The following is a 27,448-nucleotide window of genomic DNA, read 5'->3' as shown; positions in this document are numbered from 1 at the left end:
GTTATGTCTCTGACCCGGACTCTGTTACTACTAAAATCACCAATCAAATCGAATAAAACAAATTTCGTAGTGATGCAACACGTGAGTTTTTCTCAACAATAAGTACTTGTTTCTGAAACAGATTTACCAAATATTATAGGTAACGAAAGGGAATAATCCCGTCAGATTCAATTATGGCCGAGCTATCTGTTGAAAACGAAGTGAATGGACAAGCAGAGGAAGATTTAGTGAATCCGTGGACAGTTTCAAGCTCGTCGTTGAAAGGCGTAGACTATGATAAATTGATAAGTGAGTTTGCTGTTATGTCCAGTTTCCCTTTTCTAACATGTGTAGATGACATTCCAAATATAAGTAGGCTAATATAAGTCAGCTCTCTGCTGATTAACAACTGGCACCTGGGTAAAAGAGTTATCTTCATCTTGTCTGAACATAAGCCTAATCACAGGAGTCTGACCTATCCGTATATATATATTATATATGCATACACCATGATAGTGACCATGTCCAACCAGACAATATATAATTAGCATTGCCAACGGGTTTTCAGATACAACCATTGACTCAAAAATGACAACGATACTGCAATTGTGAACTATCTAGAATGAATAATCTGAAAAAATTTCGAAAAAATATTGAAAATTAAAAAAGTTATAGCATTTTAAAGAAGGCAAACCAGGGGCGCTAAAAAACGGCTTTTTTTAAAAAACGCAAAAAAGTGACCGAAGCCAATATCTCAGTAACTATACAAGATAGGTCTATGAAAATTGCATTAATTAAAGATCTAGATGTACTTGATAAAGCCAAATTGTCGCTATAATATTCTAGTATATACTTTTTATGTTACAGAGGTTCAAAATTGGGATCCGTGCCGATTTCGCACAAATCACAGCCAAAAAATTTTCAAATTTGTGTGTACTTAAATTGTAGCGCTTTGACATTAATACAGAGGCTTATTTTTGAATGAATAAGCACACATAAAAGTGTTTTCAGTCTGTTCTGTTATTTATTTTTTGCATGACAACACCTTAAATCACAATTTTTGACCATATGATGTCAGTGTCGAAGAGAAACAAGTTTATGTATGTAATTGGGCACCTACAGGTTCCAAGGCCATTGACCACTGGCCATTCAGTCATACAACAATTATAAACCGGTTATACAACGTATACTGTGGATATTTTTAAAAATCATGAAAGTGTGTGGCAAAATGAGAAATAAACCTGTAATATATAAGCTTAGATTTGCCGCCTTTGCCACGCCAACTGCTTTAGTTGTTTATAAGCTGCCATGTACATCAATTTGAGATTGTTTGTTTCAGGAATGAAAATTAACAATTAAACTATGATTTATATAACAGCTATATTTTTGTGATCAACATCACTACAATTTCAAATAAAAACAGTAACATAGACATAATTAAAACATTTGAATATCTTAAAAGAGTCCAAATTAAAAGGTAAGCTTATAAAAAGTAAGATATGATCTACTTGAAAGAGTATTAAAAAAATTCATTTGTGATACATGTGCATTATGATATACTATATTATAATATCAGTGGTAGAAGTCTAGCTTTCTTGTTGAGACATTATCCCATGAAAATAAAAAGAATATAAACATTCAGATGGTGATACATCTTGCCGAGACATTATCTATGTCATAAAAATATAAAAATATTAAAAAAAAAATCACAATAAGATCAAAATTCATATCTGTTACTTTTCAATACGAAATTAAAAATGTTCACCCACAGGTTTAAAATAAATGATTAAAAAAAAAGAAACCATTATCACATTTATCAACAAATATAAGATTTCTAATACATGTATCTTACAAAAACAAACAATAATAACAATATAAAATAATCACATTATTCATATGCGATATTTTTCAAGATAAACAAAAACATTTGACGCATCAGGCCACTTCTTTCAGGTAGAAAATGTTAAAAATAAAATAAATATTATCACAAATATTGAAATAACAAAAATAAGATTACTAATACTGATTTCAAACAATAAATTAAACTAACTTCTATGATTCATAACAAATTTATAATAATTATGGACTTTCTTGAGAATGCTGAGAAACAGTCAGTTTCAAGCCCCCCTTTTTATAGTCCTCATGCAAATTGTATGAGTAGGCCTATATATCATCATCATTTGTCTATTTTATGTTGTACCAAGTAATATCAGGGATCGCCTTTGGCTATGTTTGGATTTGGATGTATTATAAGCAGTAGCTTACTTCTTCAGCAACAGTTCCTGAAAAAAAAATCCAAGGTGGTCAACAACATTCACAATTTTTATCCTTTGATAGTGAAATGTCTGGCTAAAGTTTGGTTGGTAGCTTTAGTAACATTCAATATAATAAAAAAACCTGTCCAAATCTTACATCATTTTTTTATACGCAACATTTTCATGTGGATGTATTATGCCGTCGCCCCTGTCCGTCCACAATAGTTTGTGGACTCTCTACAGGTCACAATTCTTATCCGATTTTGACGAAACTTGAAATATAGGTTTATCCCCAAAAGATCTCGACTGCTTTCGATATTGGCATGTATCGGATCGAAACTTCATGGATTATGGCCCCTGATTGTATGAAAAATCATGTTTTTAGCTTGTGGATCCTATAGAGGTCACAATTTTTATCCGATTTTTTTTAAACTTGAAATGTAAGTTTATAACCCAAAGATCTCAGTTCCTTTCGATATTCGCGCATATCGGACCGTAACTTCCTGAATTATGGCCCCTGATTGTACGAAAAATCGCGTTTTTAGCTTGTGGACCCTATAGAGGTCATAATTTTTATCCGATTTAAAAAACCGTATTATTATATCACCGTTACACCCTAAGGAAGGTTGAGTTCGAATTTCGTGGAAATCGGCCCAAAATTGACAGCAAAATGGCCGCCGTTCGATCTCAAATAGCGTAAAGATATAGTATATAAAGGTTATAGACCCTATAGAGGTCATAATTTTTATCCGATTTTTTTGAAACTTGAAATGTAAGTTTATAACCTAAAGATTTTGGTTCCTTTCGATCTTCGCGCATAATATCGGACCGTAACTTCCTGAATTATGGCCACTGATTGTACGAAAAATCGCGTTTTTAGCTTGTGGACCCTATAGAGGTCATAATTTTTATCTGATTTAAAAAAACGTATTATTATATCACCGTTACACCCTAAGGAAGGTTGAGTTCGAATTTTGTGAAAATCGGCCCAAAATTGACAGACAAAATGGCCGTCGTTTGTTCTCAAATAGCGTAAAAATATGGTATATCAAGGTTGTGGACCCTATAGAGCTCACAATTTTTATCCCATTTTGTTGAAACTTGAAATGTAAGTTTATAACACAAAGATCTCAGTTCATTTCGATATTTGCGCATATCGAATTGTAATTTCCTGAATTATGGCCCTTGATTGTAGGAAAAATCACTTACTTGTTAGCTTGTTCTCTATCCATCTCTCGAAAATGTGGGCGTATCCTGCCTGGCAGCCACTGGTTTACACTGAAGTCTGTGGGGGGGGGTTTTAATTATGGTCTGAACCCTGATCAACCACGAGTTACCTCCCTTTAATTTCACATGGTTCAATTTCAGCCATTTTATGAATTCCTATGGGGGATACGGACTTAACAAACGGTCAAACTAAGTAGTTAATGAATTGGGCTTTCCAAATATACTACAATCTTGAGCGTCGAGGGCCTTTTTCGAAAATTTCTCTCAACTTCAAATTTTCAATTCATAAAAAAATATCAGAAAATCTTACCTCAGCTTCTCAAAATCCTACTCGACAGCAAGTTCATCTATTTTTCTCGATGGTAAACATCACGTGGTCAGTGTTTGACACTCTGAATATTCATGACAAGGCGTAACACGACGTATACTTTTCTCGGTCAATTTTTTGTGATGTCTGTAAATAGTACAGCCAGCGCTCCTAGCGGCGTTTAGCATCGCTAATATAATAAAAAAAGAACAGGAATGCAATCAATGCCTGTTGAAGACTCGATTTTGCCTGCTCTCGCTTCGGCTCGTTTTTTTTCAACAATTCGTAATGTCAGGCAATCAAACCTCTGTTGATTCACTCAGATATGTTTTTTCTTCAATCTAGTCGTTTTGATTTGCATAAATACTCCCGCAAAACGATATCATAGCCACTTGTTCCCAATATTTACATTACTTTCGTCCATTTCCATTTTGTCACCGCCTGTAAGATCACAAGACCAATGTTGATTTGAATTGACAAATAATTCATGTTTTCAATGTCGAAGACTTTGATTCTTGAATAATTCTGAGTTAGAGACTTATAGCTACTTTAAATCTTGATCTTGATAGATGATATACTGGTAGTTTCTTTCAGAACAGTCTCTCAATGGACAAAGTCCTCTGATTGTTAAAGGGGTATGGGTGGCCGAATGGTTAGTAATAGTGTGTGTGCAATGTATCATAGGGTCTGTCATTCATTAAGTCAACTGGCATGGTTTCGATTCACCGGTTGTATGTGACAAGGAGTAGTGTCGCCTGTCTAACCTTCGTAGATTTTCTCTGGTTTCCTCCCACACGCTCAAGTGAATTATTGAAATAAAATTGAACCATATGTTAGTCCCGAAATGACCTGGTTTGTGTGAGTGGACGTTAAAAAACTTTATCTCAATATCATCCACAGTCTTCGCCATTGCAAACGATTAATTTATATGTCATTTTGGTCCCACATCATTTCCGACTTCCAACATTTTAGACTCAAAAAAATTTGGCCTCAACATTTCTGACTCGGCAGGTGACATTTCGGACTCAGGTAGGTGACTTTTCGGACTCGGGGAATAAGTTGGAAAGAAAGGATGAACAACTGTCATATCAATTTATGATGTGCCAAGAACGATTTTAAAAAAGAATAACATGCAGGTATAATTTACGAACTGTATAGACCTCTAGAAGTGACAATTTTTATCCGATTTTAATGAAACTTCAAATGTATGTTTATAACTCCAAGATCTTGATTACTTTCGATATTCGCAGATAGCGGACCATAATTTCCAAAATCACAAGCTCTGTCATCGAGTCAAGTGGAGTGGTTTTTATTCCCTGCTTGTTCTAAACACAGCTAAAGACAGCTAAGTGCAAGCGAATTATTCGAATAAAATTGAACCATGTTAGTCCCAAAGTGACCTAGTTTGTGTGGTTGATATTTAACCCCATTTTCCTCTCTCTCTCTCTCTATCCCTGAAAGTGCCCTCCATGAGTTTTATTGTAAGTATTACATTTAAATGTACATTAGGCTTTAGATAAATCAGTACAAAACAGCTATTGAATTTATGATAATTTAAATGTGTCTGTTTGTAATTTAGATTGGGGGGTTGGATGGCCAAATGGTTAGCACATGCACGTTGTATCATACGGTCTGTCATTGAGTCAAATGGCCGGGTTTCGATTCCCAGCTTGTACGTGACAAGGAGTAGGGTCGCCTGTCCAACCTCGTGGGTTTTCTCCGGGTCCTCCGGTTTCCTCCCACTGCTAAAAACCCCTACGCGCAAGCGAATTATTGAAATAAAATTAAACCATATGTTAGTCCTGAAATGACCTTGTTTGTGTCGAGTGGACGTTAAACCCTATTTCTCTTTCTCTCTGTAATTTAGATTATATTTCTGAATATATTGTAACATTAATGTACATGTAGTCCTATTTATTAAAGGAATACTTACACCAGTACATATCTTTAAAATAAAGTTGGCATTGTTCCATCATGACATAAACATTCAGTCAATACACTTGATTTATTGTGAATACTCACTGGCTGTGATAGAAGAAATTCCAGGAATGTTTAATATTGAAAGAATGATATTCTATGAAATCATAGCAGAGTTTTCTCCAGGAATGTAATGCTATTACACATGTAATTATAAGACTTGAATTAAAGAATCCCCGCTCAACAGTAGCCCAACAGACTTGGTAGCAGTGAAGATTATTTAAAGATACATTATGGGAGATTAGATAAAGAGCTGGCAGTTCTCACAATAATAGTTAAAAACTAGATAATATACATGTAAAGGGAATTTGCTGAAAATTTCAGTCAAATTGATTCACTCTGAACCAAGAAATTAGAGATTGAATTTTCAGCCTAGCCTCAATCATCATCATTAAACCCGGTACAATAAAAAACATAGTGTTGATTATCCATTTCATGTTCAAATCATGAATAAAAAATTTGACTAGCAAATCGGATCCTAATCCAGTAAATATCGCAGGCTAACAATGACATCGAGAGTTGATTATTATCTGGATAAGTTAATGAATGTCTAATTAATAATTCAGATAACATTTCAGGCCTAAAATCTGAAATAGGCAAATTTAGCTCTTGCATAATGTATGTTTAAAGTAGCTAAGTCCGTAACTCAATATCATCCTAAATCTTCGACATTGAAAACACAATTTTTTTTGCAATTTAAATAAGCATTGGTGTTGGGATCTTACCTGGAAAAGATGGGCTTCTGATATCCAATATTTAAGACAAAATAAACATTATACCATTGGTTTCAGCGCCATTTGTAACAAGGTGCTCAAGAATGAGGCTAGACATATTCCACCAGTCATGTCAAACGGTGATATCATATTCTTATTTGGAGAGCATGTGCAATAAATAATATCGGTATTGACTGGAATAACCAGACGCTAAAAACTGACTTGCGGTTGAGACTTCTGGCGTATTTTGAGGAACATAACTGATGACCATTCACAGTAAAACGGACATGATTGAATGTAAAACAGTTTATATAAATTAATATTACATTATTATATGTGTTGCGACTCATTTGTGCCAATTTCTAGGTCCAAAATATTAGCGATTTAGCTCCTTTAATGAATAACAGTTCTGGTTGTGATACCCTTTTTCAAAATAATCTTCACTGCTACTAAGTCTGTTGAGCGGAAATTCCTTAATTAATTTTATCCCCTCTGCCCAGTACCCATGCAGATGTTTCAGCCTGTCCAACTTTAGTCATCTTGTCAGGGCAGTGTTGCCATCCCTCTTCTCTATCCCGTTTATTATAAGATTTGTTATGACTGGAATCAATAACACATTTTAGAGTTGAATTTTCAAGCTATTATTGTTCTCAATATTCATCAATTGATTATCTGTAATTTTCTAATGATTTGCACACCACCAAATAACCATTTGTGTGTGCAAGGCTTTAACAAAATCAGTGGTATCGCTAAAGTAAACTCAGCAATAAGCCAATGCAGTAGGGTTGTAAAGAATAACAATTTTTTTTTTTTTAATATGTTTGGGTCCCTTTAAGGTTTTATTTTCTCCGAGAGTGGCTAACTGAAGTTTTATAGAGAAATAATGTCTCCCCCCCCCCCCCGGTAATCTTTTTAATATATTTTGACTTTTAATGATGCAATCTTTAGTAATATGAATCCATAGGTTTTGCTTTGGATGATGCAATCTTTAGTAATGTGATTAATATGATGGATTCTCTGGAAATTAGTTGTGTTGAAATAAAAATAAATTTAAAGACACAGACTAGTCATAGACACAAGGAATGACTCAAACTACATAAATAAAAACACAGCTATATCTTACTTTATTGCAGTGTTTGGAATTTCATCAATCAAATAACTGGCTTCTTTAGTCATAAATTTTCTTAGTGTGCCCTTCAAAATTTCGCTGACTTAACCCCTCACCCACAGCTCCCCACTACCACTCCATGGTCCGCCCTTATATTACAAGTCGTATATAATTTACCATACAGGAAAATAGTATTAAAACCCTTTGCTTTGATATTCATGAGATTACATTGTACCAGATTATATTACATTGTTTTTGTAAACCTATATGTACAGTTACTTAGAAGTTAGAATTTCCAGGGAATATGTGACTGTATTACTGTGAATTGCATCATCTTAAATCTTTTTATTGATTTATCAACCACTACTTTAAGACCAGACCAATTTCATGACATGGCTAGGAATTTATATGAAATGAAATGAATTGAAATGGGGAATAACGTCCTACTGTTCTGCTCCGAACTGGGCTAATGAAGACGGGCATAGGCCATACAGTGTGCTATGAGGCAAATTTTTCCCGGACAGCGGCACTATGGCCTACTCTTATATCGAATTCCAACTACTGTCAAGGGATATTTTACGTGCACTCCAATCTGTACACGAGACCTCGATTTTTCTTCCCATTCGAACGACTAGACAGCTGTCCTTGTCAGGCCCTCCGTCCTGCATCACTGACAAGGGGGAACCACGCCGGAAAATCTGGATGAACCTTCTTGGCCAATGCAGGGATCGAACACCCGACCTGCAGGCTAGCGAACCAGCGTCTTACCCACTTAGCCACATGATCCCCAGGAATTTATATTCATAAATATTTATTCATTTTTTTCAAACATAAACATGTATTAAAGGAGCTAAATTGCTATTCTTTGGCGCTTAGAAATGGACACAAATGGGTCACAACGCATATAATAAAGTATTATGAGTGTGTATGAACTGATTTATATTCAGTCGTTTCTGTTTTTACTGTAATTTCTAATCGGTTATGTTTGGCAAAATACGTGAGAAGTACGAATTGAATGGCAGTCTTTGGCATCTGGTTATTCCAGTCTACACCGGTAGCATTCTCTTGTGGGGTATTTTAGCCTCGTTCATCGAGTCACTTCATTAAAAATGGTGCTCAACACCATTCTGGCATGTAATTCAATTTCTCTTAAGGCGCATCTTTTCCCGGTAACATCACAACATCAATGTTGATTTAAATTGACAAATAAGTTGTGTTTTCAATAATGAAGACTGTAGATGATATTGAGTTAGAGACATAGCTACTTTTAGGTATATTACTGTAAAATATCTTTTATCTGTAGTTCAGTGTTGGCTGAAGAAAGTTCCTCTGGATTTTCCAGAGTGATTTCCTCTTGTCAGTGGTGCAGGACAGAGGATCTGGAGATTTTTAAAGAATTTGCAGAAATAAAAAAAATAATAATTCCTTAAAGTACTTTTTTCTTCATTTTAGAACTATAGAATCACTTACAAACTACAAGAGAGTGAAAGTTGAATCTCTAGTAGCAATATCAGTGCAAATATGGTTCAGTTCTGTTCGGTATTTACAAAGTTATGTGGAATGGAAATTTCATCGATCTGTGCTGCTAACACCATCGCCATTTTGTTGTGAAAATTTACTGATGGACCTTTTTTAAATCCGATTGAATTTGAATTTGTTTTCTCAATCCAATGTTTAATAATAAATCTGAGTACATATTAGTATAGATTAAGCCATGAGAAATAATTTGATATTTTAGTAAAATATGCCAATGGTGCTACGTTACTTTAAATTATTGCACTATGTACAGTGTATAATCTTTCAGGAACTGTTTCATATAATATTGATATATACCAGCATATTGTTACAAACCTGTTTATGAATCTATTTATATATACTATTCAAAAAAAGTAGGGGATATTTGATTTTTAAGTGTTATTAAAGTCACCTAATGAAACTGACGAAGAAACAAATGACAAAATGAAATGAAGTTCTCATTCATCGATTTATTCCAAATGATCGTTAGACTAAGTAAGGCACAGACTGACCATTATAAGGGTAAAATGATACCCGGGGTCAAACAGCAAAGTTACCACAGCATCACAACCAAGTCAGTAACGGGTAAATCCTCCTCTGTTTGCCAAACAAGCATTGATCCGACGACGTGGCATACTCCTAATGAGACGTATAAGGTCATTTTGGTCCAGATTGTCCCATTCCTGTTGCAACGCAGCAGCAAGTTCTTGGACATTGGCAGGACGTTGTTGAGGTTGACGTAACCTCTGTCCAAGCATGTCCCAGACATGCTCGATGGGGGAGAGGTCGGGACTCAGTGCTGGCCAAGGTAATGTGGTGATGTTCTGTTGTTGGAGGTAACCTGTAACGATCCTGGCCCTGTGACATCTTGCGTTGTCATCCTGGAAGATGAAACGGCGGCCATGACGTCGTGCGAACGGCACAACATGGACTGCCAAGATGTTGTCCCGGTAGTACTGGCCTGTAACACGCCCTGCAACAACATGTAAAGCCGTTCTTCCAGCAACAGTGATGCCTCCCCACACCATAACAGAACCACCCCCAAATCGATCATGTCTTGGAAGCGCTCGTTTCGACGACGCCACACCCTCCTACGTCTGTCCAAAAAATCAACAGTGAACCTTGACTCATCTGAAAACATCACATTGCTCCAGCGTCGATTATCCCAGTGTTAACGATCCCTACACCAACGACGTCTTGCCTGAATGTGATGATCTCTCAAACAAGGGATCACGCGAGGACGTCGGGCGCGAAGGTGACCCCTATGCAGTCGATTCCGAATCGTCTGGCCACTCACTCTCACACCAGTGTCTGTTTGAAGACGAGCGCTGATCTGATTTGCTGTGATGACACGATTTCTCAAGGCCAAGGTACGGATAAATCGATCCTGGGCTTGAGTTGTCGCCCTTGGTCGACCTGAGCGTGGTCTGTCCTGTACAGATTGTGTATCACGGTATCTGGACCATAGCCTGCTTATGACAGACTGAGAAACATTCATCGTCCGCGCCACAACCGCCTGTGTTGTGCCGATCTGTAGCATGCCAAGGGCACGTAACCTTTCATTTTGGGTAAGCCGACGCATATCAAAATTTGTTTTCTGGTCACTAAAACAATTAAACTGATGTTTCCACCCTGGAATTCAATGCCACAATGACTGTAACATTCAAAGTCAGAGTCGTGCAAATCTTGGGTTGACCCCCATGATGATCCCAAGCATCACCTGCATTCCATGCGGTAGCTATTGGTGCGTTTGGGCGTCACATGTAACTGGAAATGTTTCTTCTGTTAGGTTCTATAGTGACTTTTTTCGGAGTCATTTGCATATTTTAGTATTATGCCCCCAAAATCAAATATCCCCTACTTTTTTTGAATAGTATATTTAAGTCCCTGTAATTGTGTAGTATGTATATTAATTCACTTTGTATTATTTTCATTCTGTTTTTAAGTTCTCAATTAATCATACCACATTAAGGACTGTATCTATTCCACATTGGTGGTATTTAGCGTCCAGATCTGGTCACAATTTAGAACATAAGCAGAATGATTTAAGTGAAAATGGTCAAGACATCTAATGTCTAAGTCTAAGCTTGTTATGCACATATTTATTTATGGATACAAGAATCTGCAGGATGATCATTTGTCGATCATTCCAAGAACATGCGGCATGTACAAGTTTGTAGAATGTATTAAACGTGTATATGAAATGAATTATATCACGATGGTACATGTACTTGTAGAATGTATTAAACATATACATGAAATGAATTATATCACGATGGTACATGTACTTGTAGAATGTATTTAACATGTACATGAAATGAATTATATCATGATGGTACATGTACTTATAGAATGTATTAAACATGATGGTACTTTGAGGTAATCTTTGATTTTTTTTGTCTTTTCAGAAAAGTTTGGGAGTTCTAAAATAGACGATGGGTTGATTGAACGAATGGAAAAATTGACAGGAAAACCTGTTCACCATTTTATCAAAAGGGGAATTTTTTTCTCCCACAGGTTAGTTATTCTTCTCTATGTACATGTATAACAATTTGATTCGGCCATCTTCGTGATTGGCAGTGAAATAGACCAGCAGAGAGATTAACCTGTTGAATTTTTACAAATTTCTGTTTACAAACTATATACATATCTTTGTAAATTGGTATAATGCTACAAATACTTTAATACTAGTCATATTTTTTAAAAACTTAATTCATCGCCAATATGTTGTGAAAACATAATAACAAAATTGAATTGAAGTGGGATCAAACAGGATGAATATACAGGTCACAATTCTATGGAAAACAATTACTGCTTATTACTGAGCGATGTTTCGACTAGGCTTCTCTAGTAATAAGCAGTAATTGTATTCCATAGAATTATGATCTGTATATTCCTGTTCAATTACTTAATACCATTGAAATAATTTAAACAAGATGAAAAGGAACTCATTGTTATGGTTTATTATAATGTGTGTTTCAGTATTTCTGTATTGTATATAATATTTATTACTAAAACAATTTAAACAGGATGAAAAGGAACTCATTGTTGTGGTTGATTATAATAATGTGTGTTTCAGTATTGCTGTATTATATATAATATTAATTATATGATATGATTTTATTTCTGTATTTATTACATGTATATATAATATTAGTTATATGATTTTATTTGTAGAGAAATGCACATGATATTAGATCTGTATGAGAAGAAACAACCATTTTATCTGTACACCGGTAGAGGTCCTTCATCAGGTTCCATGCATTTAGGTCATTTGGTTCCATTTATTTGTACAAAGTAAGTACCTACCAGTATTATCTGTAAATCAATTTAATTAAAGGGTTATTGTTTGCTTTTTTGTTTTGATATTAAACAGAGGTTCACCTAAGAATGTAATGCCAGATTTTAAATAGTTTTCATAAGAATTACAAGCTAGCTTTAGTAATGTTATAGAAATCAGCATAGCTATAACCGGAGCAGCAAAAGCACAGGTGTATCGTCACGCCTCATTTAAGATGAATGCCTTGCGCTTAATCAAACATACATACGTCACAGTATTAACTGTATTTAAAGTAGAAATTTATAAATTGAGCACAACAGTTGTATGGGTGGCAGTTGCTGTATTTCTTTTGGGTTTGCTTCTCAGCGGCGATTCTCTTGTCGGTATCAAGCGTTTGATAGTGACAGGAAAGTCGTTTTTGGAGCGTGGATTTGGCGGAGGTGTGGTAGTTGTTATACATGGAGCTGTTGTGTTTGATTTAATGAGTTCAATTACTAAATGCCTTTCAAACAGTATTGAAATATATACCTTGATAAAAAAATATATAGTTTAAGGATGTTTCCACACACACGATTAATTATTCGGGATATTGTATATGTTGTAATATATTTTAAAATTGCTATTGGGTTTTTTTTATGTAGTAAATATGTTAAAAGGGTAAACTGTACTTTCGAGACTATTGTATGTGCTATTATATATTTTAGACAGATTATTTTTAAATCAGTATATCATCATTTGTTTGCAGGGGATACAAATAATTATAAATATATAACAGTATTACTAAATAAAGCTCAATATGGCTGATCTAAAATTATTATCGCTAAATGTTAGAGGTATGCGGTAAAAATTTAAGCGCGTCAAACTATTTATCTGGTTAAAAGAACAGAATGTTGATATCTTTTTCTTACAAGAAACACACAGTACTAAAACTGAAGAAAATCTCTTGTTGCAAGACTGGGGAGGCCACATAGTCTACTCACACGGTAAAAGCAACTCGGCAGGCACAGCTATTTTATTTCGAGATACATGTGATGTAAATATTGTTAGTGAAATAACCGACGAAAAAGGTTATTATACATGTGTTATAATAGATATAAATAATACAAACTATATTCTTATAAATACGTACAGCCCGAATACTGATTCTGAACAATATAAATATTTTACTCGTTTACATGAATTAATGTTAAAACTAGAAAATGATTCAAAACTTGGTGTTTTTATCGTAGGGGGAGATTTTAACAACATAAAGGACGTAAATGTAGATCGGTCAGGAGGCAATTATAAAGTCAAGAAAAACGGTAGATACACCATTAACAAAATAATACAAAGTTTCGGACTGATAGATATATTTAGAATAAAAAAACCCTGTTTAAAGAAATACACATGGAGGCAGTCAAAACCTCTTATTCAAAGTAGGATTGACTATTGGCTAATAACAGATACTATTCAAAATTATGTTGAAGAATGTTCAATGAAAGTTAACACAATAAGTGATCACTCAGCGATAATATTAAAATTAAAAATGTCTGAAAATGTACGAGGGAATGGTCAATGGATATTTAATAATAGCCTAAATTCCGACAAGAATTACTATGAATATATTAAACTGTCAATAAGGAGGTGGGAAAATGAATTTCATGATGAAAAAGATAAGTGCGGACTTTGGGATTATATAAAGTTTAAAATAAAATCTAATACTATCATTTATTGTAAGAAAAAACAAAGTATTAAACAGAAGCTAAAAGAAGAAATTCTAGGACAGATGGAAAACATTGAAAGCCAACTGTTAGATAACATTAAAAACTCAGAGTATCAAACGTTAGTCAATAAACTAGACATAATATATGAGGATGAAACACGTGGGGCTATTCTGAGATCGAAAATAAAGTGGTATGGCGAGGGAGAAAAAAATACTAAATTTTTCCTGAACTTAGAAAAACAGCGACAGAAAAAAACAATTATAAACCGTATTAAAACGACTCAAGGTTACGAAATAACTTCTCCTGAACAAATATTGAAAGAAATTCATAATTATTATAAAAACCTATATGCATCGTGTGATGAATACCTTAATGTAGAAAAAAACGAATTTACCAGCATAAATCAAAATTTGCCAAAACTAGATGAGTATCAGAGTGATATGTTAGAATATAAAATAGATGAAGATGAGTGTTTTCAAGCAATTAGAGAATTTAAAAAAAACAAATCCCCTGAAAATGATGGCCTGACGGCAGAATTTTACTCTGCGTATTGGCCACTAATTAAAAATTATGTTTTAAACTCCATTAATTATAGTTTTGAAAACAGAACACTCTCTGCGTCCCAAAGGCAATCAACAATTAAATTAATTCCAAAACCTGGTAAAGATAGAAGCTTACTAAGTAACTGGCGGCCTCTGACCCTAATAAACTGTGACGTCAAAATAATAAGTAATGTCTTATCCACTCGATTAAGACATTTTCTTGGTTCACTGATACATGAGAATCAAACAGCTTTCATCCCGGGCAGACACATTCAAGAAAATATCCGTACAATTGACGACTCTTTTCATTTGGCAAATTTAAAAAAGATAACCGGTTTCCTTCTAGCGTTAGATTTCAAGAAAGCTTTTGATAGCATAAGTCACAAATTTTTGTTAAACAGTCTTAAAACATACAGTATAAAACGGAATTTTATAAGATTTATACAAACTCTCTACAATAACGTTAATGGCTGTGTAATAAGCAATGGCTTCACAACTGCATATTTTCCAATAAAGAGGGGAATACGACAAGGAGATCCTAGTAGTACGATTTTATTTAATCTGGTGATTGAAACTTTATGCAATTTTATAAGAAATAATAACAATATTTTAGGAATAAAATTTGGTCAAAAATCAATCAAATTACTTGCCTTTGCCGACGACGTGGCCTGCTTTTTGAGGGATTTTAAATCGGCAAGACACCTATACGAAGTACTGAAAAAATTTAGCAAAGTGTCCGGATTAGAGATAAATGTAACGAAAACAGAAGCCATAGATCTTAACAGCGGAAGCTTGGATTTTCAAACGGATGTGGAAAGCATTGGTTTCATATGTAAAAATAATGACATAAGAATATTGGAAATTGTCTTTTCAAAGGATACAAAAACAACCGATAGAGAAAATTTTGAACCCCAACTAGATGACATAGAAAGAATATTAAGAACTTGGTTGAAAAGAAACCTTACGTTAATAGGTAAAATCCAGGTTATTAAAACTTTTTGTCTATCAAAAATATTATACCCAGCATCAGCCCTAGCTTTTCCTTATTATATTATCAAAAAATTTAATGCAATCGTTTACAAGTTCTTATGGAATGGTCCGGATAAAATTAAAAGGGATGCGATTTGTCAAAATATAGAATATGGAGGTTTAAACATGGTTAGTCTTCAAGAAATGATGACAGCCAGGAGCATATTTTGGTTAAAAAAGATATATACGACCTGGCCACAAACTTGGAAAACTACCTTTGAATTTATAACAAATAAGTTTGGGGGTGATATTCTACCAGCATGTAATTACAAACCTAAATTAAAATTTTTATCGCCGTTTTATCAGGAACTATTTAGTAACTGGCACAAGATTTATACACAAAAGATCGACTTTTCAGTATGTTTAAAAAATCAACTAGTTTGTAACAATAAAAATATAGAAAATAGTATCTATAACCATAAGTATGAGAAAACATTTGGTAAAGGAAAAATAATCTACTTACATGAATTTATCGGAAATAAAGCGAACTTACATATAAAAGATGGGAATGACCAGTTTTATGTAAATAATACAGCGTTAGTAATTAAAAAAATGCTCAAAACCCAAGTGAATCTAAATCGAACGTATAACAAAGCTATAGATGATATCAACAGAAATTTGGAAGCATGGTATAAAAAAGATCTAATAAATATAACTGCTAAAGACATTTATAACCAAATGGTATTAGCTAAATACGAAAAAGCAAAATCGATTACTAAATGGGAGGAAGAACTAAATATACACCAATTTGAAGAAAATGATATAAAAATGATGTTCAAATTAGCTCACCATGTAAATATTAACTCTAAATTACAGAACTTCCAATATAAGTACATCCATAGAATAATTTATACAAATAAATTACTTTGTAAATTAAGACTGACGGAATCAACTCTGTGTTCTTTCTGTCTTTCAGATATTGAAACTGTAAATCATTTGTTTATACACTGTAGTTACACGCAACGAATATGGAACGAAATGTATGAAATTCTTACAAAAGCAAATATAAACGTAAATATAACACAAAAGGAAATTCACCTTGGTTACCTAGATAAATCAGTTTTTGACAATATTAACAAATGGACTTTTGTAAATCAAATAATATTTTTAACTAAGTATTACATATATAAATCAAAAATAGAAGCAAATATTCCTACCCGCGAAAGATACAGAGCATTTTTACAAAGTAAAAAATCCTTAGAACTGGAAATTTTTAAAACTAATAAGAAGATACTTAATAAATGGACATTTTTACCGCATACCCCCAAAAAACACAGAAATAAACAAAAATTATTGTTATTAAATTATATGAACAACACGGTAGCTAAACGTACTTAAGTCCTTTCAACTTTCGACTTTCATTTCGTGGAAAGGATCTGTACTTTAATCTACCGCTTAACAGCTTAAAATTTTCCCTTAAGATGTACAAAAAAGGTCGTTAATAATGTCAAGACTCTGGCCTCCTTAAAGGGGAGATAACACATTTTGGGGGAAAACCAAGCTAAATATAATTACACATTATAAAACAGTTTATTTTATGATCAGTAGTGGAATACCGCGTTTTATCAGTGAAATAAAAGTGTTATTCCACTGGCTAGTTGTTTTTACCTAAAATGATTGTAAAATCATAAAATAAATAGAACATTTGTCGTGAATAACATATTTTATTTCATCTCTAAGCAAGAAAACGTTTATATTTTCACTCATGCTACGCATTCGTGAAAATATAAGTTTTCTTGCTTCTCGATGAAATAAAATATGTTATTCACTCTAAAACGACAAATATCCTATATATCCTTTGAGACTAATAGAAGTAACGTATTCCTTGCACACAATACTAAAGATAAACATCTACTGGCAATAATAAATGAATGTTATATAAATGATTTTGAAATTGTATGATATAATTATATGTACATATGATGTAATGATAAACCCTATCATGTAGTAATACTGTATGATGTACCTGTTATCTGTTATGTAATATTTTTTGAAAAAAAAAAAAAAAAAAAAAATGTACATTGTTACCTGATATGCAATATTTTAAAACACAGCTCACATTAGCCTGGTTGGTTTAGAACAGTATGACATTAAATTGTTAAACCCTATTTCATTTCAAGTGACCATGAGATTAAACTGAAAACAAAAAATTAATAAAGATACATTTATATTGTACTTATTCGGAGTAGGATACTACATGTACTTAACTTAAATTTACATGAAACTTTATGTATGATCAAAGAATGTAATTGAAATAGCATGAAAAACAGATACTGGTAGTGGTAAATTGACTTGTAACATGGACGGGAAATCTTCCTTTGTTCTTTTCATTGAATAAGCAGATTGTTTTCCATCTAGTATATTGGGTGGAGCTTAACCGTGCACACTTTTGCTGGTTTACATTAGTTTTAGTAGAAATCATATAGAGAAGTGGGGTGGGTTTTCTGTGCAATAACAACAAGTATGTTGAGCAGGTGTCAATGTTACAAGTCATTATAGCACGCTTAATTACAGATTTAACGCCTCGGTCTACGGCCTCTGGTTAAACCTGTTAACTCATGAAAGCTGTGCTGTAAATATAACCAAGATGTAGGCTTACATGTGCAGTGTTTTCTTTATGAGGTCAATTTATTATTCAGGTGGCTACAAGAAACATTTGATGTTCCATTAGTGATACAGTTGACAGACGATGAAAAGTTTTTGTGGAAAGATCTCACGGTGGAGGACACACATAAATTATCGTTTGAGAATGCAAAAGATATTATAGCCTGTGGTTTCGATGTGAATAAAACATTTATTTTCAGTGATTATGATTATATTGGGTAAGAAAGATTTCAAAATTGAGTACATTTCGTCGACATTGACTAAGGATGATATGGCAGGCACATAATATACTATTCAAAAAAAGTAGGGGATATTTGATTTTTAAGTGTTATTAAAGTCACCTAATGAAACTGACGAAGAAACAAATGACAAAATGAAATGAAGTTCACATTCATCGATTTATTCCAAATGATCGTTAGACTAAGTAAGGCACAGACTGACCATTATAAGGGTAAAATGATACCCGGGGTCAAACAGCAAAGTTACCACAGCATCACAACCAAGTCAGTAACGGGTAAATCCTCCTCTGTTTGCCAAGCAAGCATTGATCCGACGTGGCATACTCCTAATGAGACGTCTAAAGTCAATTTGGTCCAGATTGTCCCATTCCTGTTGCAACGCAGCAGCAAGTTCTTGGACATTGGCAGGACGTTGTTGACGTTGACGTAACCTCTGTCCAAGCATGTCCCAGACATGCTCGATGGGGGAGAGGTCGGGACTCAGTGCTGGCCAAGGTAATGTGGTGATGTTCTGTTGTTGGAGGTAACCTGTAACGATCCTGGCCCTGTGACATCTTGCGTTGTCATCCTGGAAGATGAAACGGCGGCCATGACGTGGTGCGAACGGCACAACATGGACTGCCAAGATGTTGTCCCGGTAGTACTGGCCTGTAACACGCCCTGCAACAACATGTAAAGCCGTTCTTCCAGCAACAGTGATGCCTCCCCACACCATAACAGAACCACCCCCAAATCGATCATGTCTGATGACGTTAACGTCTTGGAAGCGCTCGTTTCGACGACGCCACACCCTCCTACGTCTGTCCAAAAAATCAACAGTGAACCTTGACTCATCTGAAAACATCACATTGCTCCAGCGTCGATTATCCCAGTGTTGACGATCCCTACACCAACGACGTCATGCCTGAATGTGATGATCTCTCAAACAAGGGATCACGCGAGGACGTCGGGCGCGAAGGTGACCCCTATGCAGTCGATTCCGAATCGTCTGGCCACTCACTCTCACACCAGTGTCTGTTTGAAGACGAGCGCTGATCTGATTTGCTGTGATGACACGATTTCTCAAGGCCAAGGTACGGATAAATCGATCCTGGGCTTGAGTTGTCGCCCTTGGTCGACCTGAGCGTGGTCTGTCCTGTACAGATTGTGTATCACGGTATCTGGACCATAGCCTGCTTATGACAGACTGAGAAACATTCATCGTCCGCGCCACAACCGCCTGTGTTGTGCCGTTCTGTAGCATGCCAAGGGCACGTAACCTTTCATTTTGGGTAAGCCGACGCATATCAAAATTTGTTTTCTGGTCACTAAAACAATTAAACTGATGTTTCCACCCTGGAATTCAATGCCACAATGACTGTAACATTCAAAGTCAGAGTCGTGCAAATCTTGGGTTGGACCCCCATGATGATCCCAAGCATCACCTGCATTCCATGCGGTAGCTATTGGTGCGTTTGGGCGTCACATGTAACTGGAAATGTTTCTTCTGTTAGGTTCTATAGTGACTTTTTTCGTAGTCATTTGCATATTTTAGTATTATGCCCCCAAAATCAAATATCCCCTACTTTTTTTGAATAGTATATCTATAATTATGGAATACTGCTCTTAGAATACTTAGTTTTAATTTTCTGTTTAAAACTAGATTGTCATGCTGTATCATAAGGTCTTTCATTGAGTCAGCTGGCGTGGTTTCTATTCCCTGGTTGTACGTGACAAGGAATAGGGTCCAACCTCGTGGGTTTTCTCCGGGTCCCCCGGTTTCCTTCCACTACTAAAGACCCCTACGCAGAAGCGAATTTTTGAAATAAAATTGAACCATATGTTAGTCCTGAAATGACATAGTTTGTGTCAAAGTGGACCTTAAACTCCATCTCTCTCTCGCTCGCTCTTTGCTGATCTTTAATTCTGTTATCTGTTGAATATGTCAAGTTTAGTTTACCATATGATTTGTTCACATTGTCAAGTTCACGTTTATTAATATGACAATTGCTTTCATATGTCTTAATAAACCACATTTATACTTGAGTTCAATCTTTCATGACTTAAAGGAGCTAAATCGCTAACAATTGGCACCTAGAAATTGACAAAAGTGGGTCGCAACGCATATAATACTGTAATATGAATGTATATAAACTGATTTACATTCAATGGTTTCCGTTTTTATTTCAAATCAGTTATGTTCGGCGAAATAACCCAGCAGTCTCAAGCGAGTGCAAATTTCTAGCGTCTGGTTTGGTTATTCCAGTCTACATACGCCGTTTGATTTGGTGCAATGTGTCTTGCCTCGTCCCTCGAGTCTTTTGATACAACTGGGGCTGAAGCGCATTATGGTATACGATTCATGTACCAATGGTAAAATGTTTATTTATTTTTCCGGTAAGATCACAACATCAATGTTGATTTAATTTGACAAATAAATCGTGTTTTCAATGTTGAAGATTTTGGATGATATTGAGTTAGAGACTTAGCTACTTTAAATCTTAAATGTACCATGAATTCAATATTCTAACTTTATTTTTGCAGTAAATGTTCCGAATTCTACAAGAATATTACCCGTGTTCAAAAATTAGTGACATTTAATCAAGTAAAAGGTATATTTGGTTTTGATGATAGTACATGTATCGGTAAAATTAGTTTCCCTGCTGTACAAGCTGCACCTAGTTTCAGTTCATCATTTCCAGATATATTTGGTGGAAACAAGAAAGTACCTTGTCTTATACCTTGTGCTATAGATCAGGTAATTACATTCTATAGACATTATTATTGTCATCTGTTGGCTTAGGGCAAAAGAGGGGGGAAGGACACAGGTAGAACAGCCAAGAGCAGATCAAATAACCCTATTCTTAAAGATACATTATGGGAGATAAGATAAAGAGATGGCAGTTCTCGCTATAATAGTTAAAAACTAGATAGTGTAAAGGTAATTTGCTGAAAAGAAGCGGGTGAAATTTTTGCATAGTCTCGGTCATCATTACTAAAATCATTAATATAAACAGCATAGTCTCGATTATCCACTTTTTCTGATTTAATTATCAACGGCCGTTAGCGGCATATAGGAATCTAATCCAGCCAACATCGAAGGCTAGCCTTGACATCGAGAGTTTATTATGGTCTGGATAAGTTAATTAATGTCTAAGCAGATTTTGCTCTTGCATAATGCATGTTTAATACAAGGTCATCATGATGTTATCCAATTAATTGCAGTAAACATGTGTAGAGCTCTGTGGCACTCTTATTACCCCCAAAAAAACCCATTAGACCCTTGGTTTAAAATTCTTGTTGGTTTTGGTTTTAGGAAAGAATATGGAGACTTGATGTTAAGTAGAGTCACCTGTTTAACCTCTCACTGCTAAACAACGCTACCTGCCAGTGTAAATTATTAATAACATAATGACCTTTAAACCCTTTCTGTCTTTCATTAACAATAACATTTTTCTTAGTCTTAAACACCTAAATCCATCTATTAAATTTTTATATTTTTTTCAGGATCCATATTTCCGTATGACCAGAGATGTTGCTCCACGACTTCAATATTTAAAACCAGCTCTGTTACATTCTTCATTTTTCCCAGCTTTACAGGGGGCTCAGAGTAAAATGAGTTCAAGTGATCCTACATCTTCTATATTTCTCACGGACACACCTAAAGAAATTAAAAACAAGGTATGAATGTAGAATATGTCAAAACTCGACTTAATTGTAGTATTATGCTCCTAGTCAGGTGTCCTCAATTAGTGCCCCCTTTAGTAGTAAGTGCAGGAGGACCGCACTACACGTAAAACAAAAATCTACAAGATAAACCTGCGGACAAGACAGAAAATAGACATTGCACTAATAAACAAATATCAAATCAAGTGAATGGATCCGGGGGCCAGCCGTAAGCGTCCACTGCGCTGTACAGTCCCGGGCCTGTAGTGACACAGACTTCACTCAAATTTGAAAACAATCAGGAATACAAAAAGGATGTAACAGAAATAATTCGACTGATCTTGACAGTGGTCGTCTCCTCAATGGCGATAGTCTGCCAGTTGACGTCATGAGTTAGAACGTCAAATAATTTTAACAATAACATAAGGGCGATAATCCGGATAGAATCTCGGAAAACGCTAAAATAATAAGTGTAGTGAGCAAACGGTGTTTCCCCAAGGATCTGACAAAGATCAGTATTATAGCCCCAGTGAAGTGTCCTCAAGAATCAATATTAGTGCCCAAGTGAGGTGTCCCACAAGAATCAATATATGTGCCCCCCAGTAGTTTGTTCCCCAAGGATCGATGTTTTGTCCTTTTTATTTGTGTTGCATATCTTGAAAAAGTTAAATAAAATATTGATTCATTTATTTGAATTCTAATGTGAACATTCTTACATTCTCTATTCCAGATTAATAAATATGCATATTCTGGAGGTGGAGCCACTGTAGAAGAGCACAGAGAAAAGGGAGGCAACGTAGAAGTAGATGTATCATATCAATATTTACGTTTCTTCTTAGATGATGATGAGAAGTTAGAAAAACTAGGCAGTGTAAGTTTAATTATTAAATACAGTATTATTATCAAGTAATTTTGGTTTCTAAGATCCTAGTTGGGGGTAACGGTGGCTAAGTGGGTAAGATGCTGGCTCGCTATCCTGAAGGTCGGGTGTTCGATCCCTGCATTGGCCGAGAAAGTTAATCCAGGATTTCCCACGTGGTTCCCCCCTTGTCAGTGATGCAGGACAGATGGCCTGACAGGAACAGCTATCTAGTCGTTCGGATGGCACGAAAAACCGAGGTCCCGTGTACACATTGGCATGCATGTAAAAGATCCCTTGAATTCGATGTAAGAGTAGGCTGTAGTGCCGCTGTCCGGGCAAAATTTCCCTCATGGCACACTGTATGGCGTATGCCCGTCTTCATTAGCCCAGGTCGGAGTAGGACGTTAAACTCCATTTCATTTCATTTCAAGATCCTAGTTAAAGATCCTACTTTTTGTAGAACACCTGATACCTCATTATCATTTTTCACGAAAGTTCACACAATCTGAGATTTAATGTTGATAATTTCTGACAATATAAATAATACAATTGAAACAACTTGTAAAATTTGTTTATATTTTAAGTCTTATACCTATTCGAATTATTCCCTTTATTGATTTTTACTAAAACTGGTATTTAAAAATCAATAGGCTAAATACTCATTGTATTATTTATTTATGTTTCTATATTTTTATATTTATTGCATAATTTATTTTTTACATTTTTTTTACAGGAATATAAGAGTGGAGAGTTATTAACTGGTTTTCTTAAAAAAGAATTAATTACAATTTTACAAGAATTAATCGCAGATCACCAAAAACGACGTATCCTAGTTACAGATGATGATGTTAAACAATTTATGACACCACGAAAATTAAATTATAATTATTAGACTGTAATTTATTTTATCATAATTTAATTTATTTACATTTTCCTGTTACATTCTGTGGCAATGCTCCGATCTGAGTGGCATTTATCTAATAGAAAAAATATTGGACAGCAAATCACATCTTATTTTAAATCTCCTTGCATGGATGTAAATTATTGTTGTCATAAATGTCACGGCAAAAATGAACGCCTACCATTTCATGTTAAATCAAAATCTTATTTATATTTCCTGGTTACATTCTGTGGTGATGCCCAGATTTACATTCAGGCTAAATATTAAGGCTACCTGCATATTTCATCCAGGTCGTGAGATTTAAATAGGATTAGGGCACGTGGTTATTGACGAGATTGTGTGTTAGGGCTAGGGTTAGGGTTAACCCTGTTTACATCTCGTGACCATGACGAAATCTGCAGGTGTCCTTAATATTATACCTAAACCAGATCTACCTTTATTTTCATGTTAAAAAAGAATCTTATTTACACCACTGTTCTGATGCTTTGCTGTGTAACAATAAGTTTCATTATTCATGTAGAAAATGAAAAGGGCATTAGCATTGTAATCTTTAACATTCTGTGTTAAAATGTGTTTGATGTAAATACTGATGGAATAATTATTGTGAAAATATGATGCTAATCTTATATTGTATAATTAAAGGGGCATTATTGGAGATTAGATAAAGAGCTAGCAGTTCTCACTATAATAGTTAATAACTAGATAATGTAAAGGGAATTTGCTGATAATCACAGTCAAATTGGTCCACTCTGAACCGAGATATTAGCCTTTGATTTTTAGGCCTACTAAGTCAGTACGATGAAAAACATAGTCTCAATTATCCATTTTTGGATTAAATCATCAATGAGCGTTGAGCAGCAAATTGGATTCAAATCCAGTAGATATCCGAGGCTAGCGATGACATCTAGAGTTGATTATGGTCTGGATAAGTTAATTAATGTCTAATTAATAATTTAGATAACATTTCAGGCCAATAGAAAGACCTGCAATAGGCAGATTTAGCTCTTGCATAATGTATGTTTAATGGAAATGTCATTCTTTTAAAAAAAAATGAGAAATGTTCACCATTGTGACCTCTTCTATATTTCACAAAAAGATAATTTAGTTCAAGGATCTCAACTTTGGGTAAATTTTTGCCTACCTGGGCGGAAACTTTCATATACATTTACCTGAAAGGAAAATTTGTTTATGATTAGAAAATACATGTGAGTGAAATAACATTGTTATGTACTAATAATATTATTGTTTAAATAGTAATGTTATAACCGAACACAAATTCCTCCTTTGTCAGTTGTTTTATTATAGTGTAAACTCAAATGAGGTAACAAAACAGGTTGAGGTTTTATTTATTTTCGTAAAGTTAACAGAAGTTACCCTTGCATTTATGGATGATCGGTTTCAAGTTTTAATTATTCAACCACTTTATCATTCAGATTTTCAACGAATAACTTGGAACTTTGTTTATAGAATGTGTATATTATTGGTATGTAAATATTATTGAACCTGCAACAACATGACTTAAAAACTCAAACAGGTGCTTACCTGTTAAATATTTGTCTAATAATATACGCCCTCTCTGCACAAAGGGAAGATACATTCCCAGAAAAGTATTTATCGGGTGGTTATTTCCAATAAAAGTATGGCAATTTTGGTATATATGGAAAGTAAAAATATTCAATCTTACTAGAAAAATACTCTTTTCCCTTGTATATGCAATGAATTCTCCTCCGACTTCGCACCCGTTGCTAGGTACCGAGGGAGATAAGTCACGTGACACAAGCAGGGGTATTCCCTGGCAGTTACAATGTTTGGAGAAGGATTTGAAGCAAAATTATGATAAATGAATTAGTTTGAATATGTTTTTAGTCCAAATATATCAACAAATCACCCAGTTTGTATGTGGGAATGTATCTTTAAGTTATGTCTAATCTTGTTTTAAATCTTATTGTAAATAATCCTAGCTGTGCTTTGTTCAGTGTGGCCCAATTGTGTACTTATGCATATTGTACATTTGATATGTCATTATATTGTCTGCAGGTTTAACATATTTTAGAATAGCGAGGGTATAAAGTTATCTTGATCATCTGTGACCTTATCTATTGTAAGATCCATGCTGTGACTGATATATTTTAATAAAATCAATATCAAGTGGACACGTTCAACTGAATTGAACCAAACATGCTATGGCATGTATTACATAACAATTAAAAATCATTAGGTCTTGTGAGGTATTATCCGGTTAGTAAACAAATGTCTTTACATTTGATTTGACTACAGTTTAATCCAGGGCCACATTTAAATAGATTGCTCCCAAATGGGCCCCATGCCCCAAAGGATTCCCAGGAAAGAACAATCTATTCTAGTCTTGTCATGTTAAACTGTCTTCATTTCTATAAAGCAGTCCTTGGCTGTGATTCTGGGGGGGCCTGCCAGAAATGTTTCCAGTTGAACCCTGCTGCTCCTGAGGCCGACCTTCATTACATCACCTGTGTTCAAATTAGATTAGATTATATACAACAATTGAAATTTGACGGCTGGTTCCTGTCATGGAGAATACATACAACACATCAAAGCACATACTTGCGGACACCAGTTTGTTTGAATCCAATCCCTCAATCTTCGTCTGATAAATTTTAATCCCTTTTAATTAGTAGAAAATTAATTATATTAATTTAAGAAAATAAAATCATTCATATCTTTAGTCCCATGGTGAAAGTGTATAATTGTGTAATCCAGGTGAATAATTCAAGTCAATAAGTGTATATATGTACATTTTTGTTACACATATTTTAAAACAATGAACAAACTATGATTCAGTACATAGAATAAATAAATATTCATTATCATATACAAATATCTTTGTTTCATTCTTTATATGTGCATATGGGGGGTTGGATGGCGAATGGTTAACATGTGCACGCTGTATCATAAGGTCTGTCATTGAGTCAACTGGTGTGGTTTCGATTCCCCGGTTCTATGTGACAAGGAGTAGGGTCGCCTGTCCAACCTCATCAGTTTTCTCCAGGTCTTCCGGTTTCATCCCACTGCTAAAGACCCCTACGCGCAAGACTTTACTCAAAGTGAGGTTGTTCAACATGTATAATTTGGAATGCTATGTAGAAATGAAATGAAATGTGCTGGGGTTTAACTTCCTACTGTTCTGCTCTAACTGGTCTAATGAAGATGGGTATGCGCCATACAATGTGCTATGAGGGAAATTTTGCCCGGACAACAGCGCTACGGACTACTCTTATATAGAATTCCAACTGCCAAGGGATCTTTTGCGTGGTTTCCCCATTTCATTGGTGTGTCTAGTCCTTCAGATGAGACGAAAAACCGAGGTCCCGTGTATACATTGGAATGCACGTAAAAGATCCCTTGGCAGTTGGAATTCGATATAAGAGTAGGCGATAGTGCCGCTGCCCGGGCAAAATTTCCCTCATAGCACACAGTAGGGCGTATGCCCGTCTTCATTCATTAGCCCATAATAGTAGCAGAACAGTAAGACGTTAAACCCCATTTCATTTCAGAGCATTAACCATGCGACACAGAAGTGCCACTT

At 34.8% G+C, this 27,448-nt stretch overlaps 1 protein-coding gene across 1 annotated transcript; it reads left to right on the top strand.

The window, feature by feature from the left end:
* The first annotated feature begins 46 nt into the window (after positions 1–46).
* LOC126820827 (tryptophan--tRNA ligase, cytoplasmic) lies at positions 47–26,039 on the top strand. The gene is made up of 8 exons (XM_050548960.1): positions 47–288; positions 11,490–11,598; positions 12,259–12,378; positions 18,275–18,457; positions 21,002–21,215; positions 21,965–22,138; positions 22,854–22,994; positions 23,719–26,039. Exons 1-8 carry the CDS (start codon positions 174–176, stop codon positions 23,875–23,877), a joined length of 1,215 nt encoding a protein of 404 aa, XP_050404917.1. The 5' UTR covers positions 47–173; the 3' UTR covers positions 23,878–26,039.
* Positions 26,040–27,448: the final 1,409 nt, after the last annotated feature.

The sequence above is a fragment of the Patella vulgata genome, chromosome 5, assembly GCF_932274485.2.
Source record: "Patella vulgata chromosome 5, xgPatVulg1.2, whole genome shotgun sequence".
Classification (NCBI taxonomy): domain Eukaryota; kingdom Metazoa; phylum Mollusca; class Gastropoda; family Patellidae; genus Patella; species Patella vulgata.
This window is presented reverse-complemented; position numbering and strand designations above follow the sequence as displayed.

Coding starts and splice junctions, on each gene's coding strand:
- LOC126820827 (XM_050548960.1), top strand. CDS start 174: ATGGCCGAGCTATCTGTTGAAAACGAAGTGAATGGACAAGCAGAGGAA. Junction 289..11,489: donor AGACTATGATAAATTGATAA/GTGAGTTTGCTG, acceptor TTGTCTTTTCAG/AAAAGTTTGGGAGTTCTAAA. Junction 22,995..23,718: donor AGTTAGAAAAACTAGGCAGT/GTAAGTTTAATT, acceptor TTTTTTTTACAG/GAATATAAGAGTGGAGAGTT.